Below are 7,841 nucleotides of genomic sequence, written 5' to 3' on the forward strand. Positions count from 1 at the left end.
TTGTCAACCATGCCTCTATCCAGGAAAAAATTTCTCCTCCTATTCCATGTGCTTTAATTTTCCTCAATAGTCTCTGATGTGGGACCCTGTCAAAAGCCTTACTGAAGTCCATATACACAATATCATATTCGTTACCATGATCTACCTCCTCAAATACCTTAGTGAAAAAAGTTAATAAATTCGTAAGGCAGGAACGTCCCTTTGTAAAACCATGCTGAGATTCGTTGATTAATTTATGCTTTTCAAGGTGGCTACGAACTGCCTCGGCAATTATTGATTCCATAAATTTTCCCACTATGGAGGTTAGGCTTATTGGTCTATAGTTCGAAGCTAAGGACCTGTCACCTGTTTTGAAAATAGGTATCACATTTGCCATTTTCCACTTATCTGGCACCATGCCAGTTTGTAGTGATATGTTGAAAAGATTAGCCAAAGGTGTGCTAAGCTCCTCTTTACATTCCTTTAGAACCCTTGCATACAGTTCATCAGGGCCTGGGGATTTGTTAGGTTTTAATTTATCTATTTGCCTAAGGACCATGTCACTTGTGACCCTAATAGTGCACAGTTTATTATCGTCCTGTTCTACATAATTTATCATTACTGGAATATCACTGGTATCCTCCTGTGTAAAAACTGAGAGGAAGTATGTGTTAAAAATTCTACACATTTCCTTATCACTGTCAGTGAGCTGACCCGAGGAACTTTTGAGTGGGCCTATCTTGTCCCTGATCTTACTTCTGTATACCTGAAAGAATCCTTTTGGGTTAGTCTTCGATTCTCTTGCAACTTTAACCTCATAATCTCTTTTTGCTTTTCTAATTCCCTTTTTTATTTCTCTCTTTAACTGAATATATCGATTTCTTAATTGCCCCTCTCCTCTTTTGATTTGCCTATATATGCCTCTCTTTTGACCAATCAGATATTTTAATCTATTGTTCATCCATTTAGGATCATTTTTGTTTGATCTGATTTCCCTATTTGGAACATAATTTGACTGAGCAGCTAGAACTATGCCCTGGAAAGCATCATATCGGCAACCATCACCACCTACCTGACCCCTAGTCAGGTCATTCCAGTTCAGCCCACCTAAGTAATTTTTCAGTCCTATGAAATCAGCCAAGCGAAAGTCAGGGACGGAGACTTGATTGCCATTATTAGGGGAATTCCATGATATGTTAAAACTGAGTGATTTGTGATCACTCTCCCCAAGCTCATCATTAACCTCAAGATTATTAATTAGTGTTTCCCTACTGGCAAGAACCAAGTCAAGGAGGTTATTTCCCCTAGTTGGCTCTGTCACAAACTGTTTTAAAAAACAATCCTGGATCGTATCACTAGAAGTTAGCTACGGTTTCATGTTAATTTCGTGTCAACACTTACGAGGAATCAAATAATACCTAAAGGCCAGTATTATAAATTCTGATAAATAAAGAAACTACAGTTGTTTAGGCCTTGTGGAAAGTTTATGTTGAGCAGTAAAAGCTAACGGGTATAAATAAGCCTACGTTGTCTGTCATTTTACAGCTCTCAACCCTCACGTTAACAAAGGTTACAGCCTCTAGGCTTTGGCCAAAGCTGGACACAAGTCACTTTAGTGTCTTGAGTGAATCAACCGCGACAAACATTTATGATCCAGCCTACTCTTCTCCACACCATACCAACCATACACAACTTTACAGCCTAAAAGTGGTACTTTCTGACCTGGTGGACACATGCAGCCCTCCGCAGAGACGTCCCTGGCTACTCGGTTGTGGGTGGGCGGGGGCGGGGCCACATGAAGGCCCAGCTGTTGGAGTTTGTGCTGGAGGCGAGCCTCCAGCTCGCCCTCCAGACGACCCACCCTCCACTCGAGGTCGAGGTGCCTCCAGCCCAGGAAGCACCAGGACAAGCTGAAGACGACGAAGGCTGCTACCCACGGCACGCCGCCACTACGAGGGGTACTTGTCGTTAGGTAGCTGGAGGGGGACTTGACCTTCTTGGAGTCTCCCTCCGTCAGCGTTTCCGCCACCTTTTCCATAATCCCAGGGGAGTGACTTCAACTCCTAGTGGAACCTGCACTCCACGAGGGTCGCCAAAGTACTGTCACGCATGTGTTACTGATCACTGGCTAATAAACAGCACTAAATTCACTGCCCGCCACTCACGCACCGAAAGAGTAACGGAGGGACTCGTTATTAACACACCCGACAAGCATGGACACTAGAATACATAAAGGAAACAATCGTACGAGAGACTCACATGTGCCCGGAGGAGCGGCCAACGTCCGTCCTCCCTCACTACCTGATCACAACTGAGGCTGCTGCTGCTGTGGCTGTGGCTGTGCGGAATCTCTGCCAGCGACCTCTGGAAACCTCCGCATCACGTCTGGCTGGAGTAGAGAATTTTTCATATGGAATATTTAATACCAAGTTGCTCAGCTTCGGCCGACTTACTCTACTGCGATTAACTTTATTAAGAACTTAAAGTTTATGGGTAAAATTCATTAATGAAGCAGACATGAACGTGGTTATCCGGTATTGTACAGGATGCACAGATTTAGAATTTGTCCCAAGGGAAGAATTTTGTAATATGCTTAGCTATGAGTCTTAGTTATAATATTCTCTAATGGTTTTAATATTACTATCCTATTTAGCAGTACACTCTGACGTTATATTACATAATCGTAGTGTGTTTATGGCAACTTGCTCCATATATAGATAAGAATGTAAATGAATCCTGGTTACCACCATCTTTACTAAGATTTCGAAATGATGCAAGTTAAAGTTATGGATGTTTGTGTTATTATGTGTAGGTGTTATGAAATCTTGGGAAACAATGAACCTACCTCCGAGGATTGAACCCCTGATCTTCCTCTATCCTTGAACCACCCGATCTTCTTCCTTCGAGGACTGCATCCCCGATTTTCCTTCGAGGATTGAACCCCTGATCTTCCTCCTTCGAGGACTGAAGCTCCCGATCTTCCTCCGAGGATTAAACCCTTCGATCTTCCTCCTCCAAGGACTGAACCCCTCGATCTTCCTCCTTCGAAGAGTGAACCCCTGATCTTCCCCCTTCTAGGACTGAACTGATCTTTCTGTGGAAATTGAAACCCCTGTGAACTTCCTGACAAGTGTGACTACCCGACTCTAGGCATGGACATGGACGAGGCAAGAAGACCTCACACGAAAACTGATGACGGATATAAGAATGGTCACGATAATATTGCAAAACATTCTGAAATTTAACGAGGCAGTTAACACACTAGTCACTGACGGGGATAAAGATAGAGGAAGGACAAATAATTCCTATTATACAAATAACTGGAGCATAGCAAATTTATTCATAGCCTTACCTCGTCTACTCTTTCTAAGCAAGTGACAGAAAAAAACTAGAAGTAAATTAAGATTGAATGATGAAAACAGTAAACATGGGATGAAAAGAATATACATGAGAGGAAATGGAAAATAAATTGGAAAGAAAACGAGATGTATTTTCCGAGAGAAAAAGGAAATAAATACATATAAAGGATATATATATATATATATATACATATAAAGGATATATATATATATATACATATAAAGGATATATATATATATATATATATATATATATATATATATATATATATATATATATATATATATATATATATATATATATATATATATATATATATATATATATATTTACAAACAAAAACTTTTTTGTCGTCAGCCAACCATTTTCGCAAATCTGTTTCCAGAGGAAATTACTTTAGTATATTTTTGGAACATAAAAACATGCTTTTAAAAAGCGATCCTCACCATACACGCATGGCAGCCTAACTGGATGAGTCATTTATGGCTCCCGTGTATGTGTGTATCAAGGTATGGGTGTCTATGTTCATGTATGTGTGCGTCCCTAAAGTACACACGATGTACAAACACTGTAAACAATAAACGTGTTTACTGCTCTAGCTGTTTGTGCTTACATTCAGATGTTAGGTTAAGGAAGATTTGTCAGGAAGCAGGACAAGTGTTTCCTGACGCGGGTCTTAGTTATATGACGACCCGCAGCTGGAGCTTTTGGTCATTTGACCGAGGCCTTCTGCTGGCTTACCGGTTCACTTCTTTAAAAATTATGGTTATAATTATAACCCTTTAATAACCATACTAATAAGTGTAAGTATTATTTGCGTGCATTCAGTGATGTATGCTACTTTTATACGTCGAGTATGTATGTATGTATGATTGCATGTATGTATGCATGTATGTATATATGTATGTATGCATGTATGATTGACGTGCACCTCCACTTATAAGTTCAGTGTGATGTTCACTCCAAGGTCCTTTCCCCTTGATTGTACTCCATTTCTGGTTTTCTCTCTCCTTCCCCAAGCTGCATGACCTTGCGCTTGCGCATACTGATCTCTGGTAGCCACTTCTTTGACGATCCTTGCAACCTAAATCTCCATGGAATCCATCCATCTCGTTCCTGTTATTATTATTCTCGCTTATGCCAAGCTATCAACAAAATGACACGGGATTCAGAACAAACTTCAATTTGGACGACGTTTCGCTCTTGACAAAACTGATTCGAGTCTACCTGGAGGTCGTTCCGTGGATCAACGCTCCCGCGGCCCAGTCATTGACCAGGCCTGCTGGTGGATCAGGGCCTGATCATCCAGGCTGTTATTAGCGAAACATGTCAGCATAGTTGCTGATCCCTGTATTCCCAGTATTATATAGCATAGCATATTAGTATCATCCCTGTGCTTTAGACACGAGATCCCTCGTAGGCCTTTGGCTTTGTGTGACGTCATAGGGATACACATGGGCAGTGATCCCCCTGTCCCGTCCTCACTCAGCGGCAGACCGTCTAGGCGTAAACAGGCTAGGTAACTGTGGCTCCATCTCTCATCTCAGTCTGACAATATATTTACCATCCTACAAGTGTGTCTACTTTCAACCTACGATATCTCCATTTAAGAACCCTTACGATAAATGGTGACAGCGGAGGGCCTGTAATTCTGACGATTACAGCGATTTCTGGAGATAAAGTTGTCGACCAGCAAGACGGCCATTTCGTGTTACCAGTAGGCCTACCGAGGTTCACCCCATCCAGCTACCTCAAGCCAGCTACTCTACCAGCTTCTACATTATTCACTGGTCAGTCTCTTTATATTAGTGGTTATCTTCTTTTGCATTACTCCCGAGGGGTTGACCCGAGTTTGCAAAATAAGCCAGCTTCCAGTCTGTGGTGGGGGAGTCAGTACACCCGAGCCCAGTCCAGCCTAGCCTACTCCATCCAATTATTTTGCCTGCCAAGCCAGCTTCCACCCCTGCTGTGCTCATCGTGTGAAGTTATCAAGCTATTCTGTGTGAAGGGTTAAGATAAGCCAGCTAGCAACTAACCCAGGTGTCTTACCCCAGTACTCAAGCAAGCCACATGACTAGCCTTCATCGCTTGTGATTCTAGTTCCAAGCATTCTGAGTGCTCCTTGTCATCCTTGTGGTGTTGTAGTATTTCGTGGGTTTCTTCTAAGCCAGCCGGCTTAGAATTATCTTCGCGGCAGTGTGGGTTTTCTCAGTGAGGCTTACGACGTTCAACCCATAAGCCCAGCCACTCACGATCACGTGTGTCGCACCATTGCCGGTCTCAGACGCCTCGCTCAGCCATTACCCACAAACCCAACTACAGTCGGCCATTACAACTCACCTACCTCATCAGTGTTTTGGTGCTCTGCTAAGGGTTGTAGCACCATATTTTAAGGACCACATAGGGGGTCAAGAGCTAGAGTGTGGCGCGCCATCTTTAAAAGCCTCCTGTGTGTTGTCTCTCGCCGATTTAAGCGCAATTCTACGATCATCTGTGCAGAGGACAGCAGCAAGACGATAAAAACAATCCATCAATCTCATTTTTTTCAAGTGTTACAGCTATAATATTTTTTTTTTAGAGACATTTGCGAGTGTTGAGACATTTCTTTTGTGTTCCCAGTGAATTTTTCTCTTAGTGACATTCAGTGACTCTTGATCAGACTCAGTGTTTATCATGTACTGATTGCATAAATTTCTTTTAATCTCCTTAATTCAGTGTTAATTTTCGTGCATTATTTTATATCTGTTGTGTTGTGTTTCTTTTTATACACACTTGAAGTAAGTACTTAGTGTTTCCTTTGTTGTGTGTGCAACATATGAGCAGTATAGAACTTGTGTTTAAACTTCAGAATTCCAGTGAATTAACTCAGTAAATTTTTCACCTCATATTCTGCATCACAACTCAGTGTTGTCTGTTATTTTTTTTTTTTTTCCTAGCATTTGTGTAATTTTATTATTTTTGTTCCCTGTGTGTTGAACATTCTTGTGTTCATATTTTTCCATTCAGCCAGTGTTTAATTTGTCTTATTTCCACAGACAATAGTGCCATTTTTAAAGCTCCAGCAAGAAATCTGTTTACAAAATTTTTTTAAAAACATCAAGTTTCATTGCAAGAAAATTCTAGTACTGAGTTTATGTTGATGTTTTGTGCTCTGCATCACTGTAAGTGTTGTATTTCTTTTTGTTGTGTGTTTTAGCACCTATTATTTTTCATATTTTATTGAACAAATTCACTCTTAGTGCAATTTTTAAGTTCTCCTTCTAAAGTAAATTGTTCTTTTGCTTGTTGTTTAAGTGCAGTTAAGAGTTAAAGTGTTCATTCCTTGATATATTTCTTTTCTTGTGTGTTATAATTTTAATTATTGCACACAGACTCATTTTGCAATAATTCTTGTGCAAATATTGTGTTGCTATTAAAGTTTTTCTTGCAGAAAATTTTATGCAGTGTTGTGCAATACAGTTTCTTACAGTGCAGTTTCTTATGCTCTGTTCTGTGCATAGTATTTTATTCTGTCTGTCATTTTAATTTTTATTTCAGTGAATTGTGTGTTTGTTTTAATTTTTGCACAAGTTTATTGAGTCCATTTTATTATTTTATTGTGTATTTTCCTTGTTGCATTGAAAGTAAAGACAACTCACTGTGCCATTTATTCAATTTAAAGTAAAAGTTGAGCAAATTAGATTTGAGCAAAGTACAAGTTCTCTTGATTTTCAGTGTTTGTTAAGTTGCATATTTTTTTTTTTCTTGTGTGAGTTCTTTGCTTACTGTGTAACTTGTCAATTTTTAATTACTTATGCAGAATAGTTAAGCATTTTCTTCCATTTAAGCTTATTGTGTCATTCTCTCCACTTTTCTTGACTTATGCCCTTCAGTATTTTCACTGAGAAGATGTCCCAGTCATTTTTGAATGTTCACTTAGTGTATCATTCCAGTCAAAGTCAATATGAATCAGTCCACAGTACCAACATTCCCTTACTGACTGAAAGACAATACCTAGCCCTTGAGCAATGTGTTTGTTCTCACAGCTTGTATCTGAGATTTGTTAAAGTGCTGCGAAATGTGAAGTTCAGATTAAGTTCCTATAGATCCGTGAATTACTTATTAACGTAGCCGAGCGGTCAGGCACTAGTAATTCTGTCACTCCCATCTGTGTTCCACCTATACCTTCAGACTTGCAGGATAGTGTTCCGTTGCCTCAAGTGTCCGGGGACACTCAGACTGCCTTGAGTGCACAGCCTATCCCTGCAATGACTGCTAGTTCGAGTAGTAGTTTCTCCACAGGGGATGCCTTGTCAGAAAACGATTACTTGCAACTAGTAATGCCATCTCTTGTTGATGTGACATGCTGTCTGCAGAAAGACGTCTCTGTTACAGCAAGTGTTCTCACTAGAGTGTCTGTTGTTGTTCCTTGTGTTTCAGATGGTGATCCCATCCTAGTTGACAGTAATCAGTGCATTGTAAGAAGTTATTTCTCGAGTAACTTTCACATGTTAACGTTTGTA

General features: G+C 40.2%; 1 protein-coding gene across 31 annotated transcripts in view; it reads right to left on the bottom strand.

Annotated features, from left to right (window-relative positions):
• Positions 1-2,431, bottom strand: part of LOC128696092 (collagen alpha chain CG42342) — a 672,233-nt gene extending 669,802 nt beyond the window's left edge. For 11 of the 31 annotated variants that reach the window (XM_053787158.2, XM_053787156.2, XM_070095010.1 and 8 more), the window contains exon 1: positions 1,702-2,430. In XM_053787158.2, the coding sequence (XP_053643133.2) occupies positions 1,702-2,017 (316 nt within the window). In that variant the 5' untranslated portion in view covers positions 2,018-2,430. Of the gene's footprint in view, positions 1-1,701 lie in introns of all 31 variants that reach the window. The other 20 variants (XM_070095013.1, XM_070095009.1, XM_070095003.1 and 17 more) reach the window with 7 other exon arrangements.
• Between the last annotated feature and the right edge of the window lie 5,410 nt (positions 2,432-7,841).

Source organism: Cherax quadricarinatus, chromosome 48, assembly GCF_038502225.1.
Source record: "Cherax quadricarinatus isolate ZL_2023a chromosome 48, ASM3850222v1, whole genome shotgun sequence".
Lineage (NCBI taxonomy): Eukaryota > Metazoa > Arthropoda > Malacostraca > Decapoda > Parastacidae > Cherax > Cherax quadricarinatus.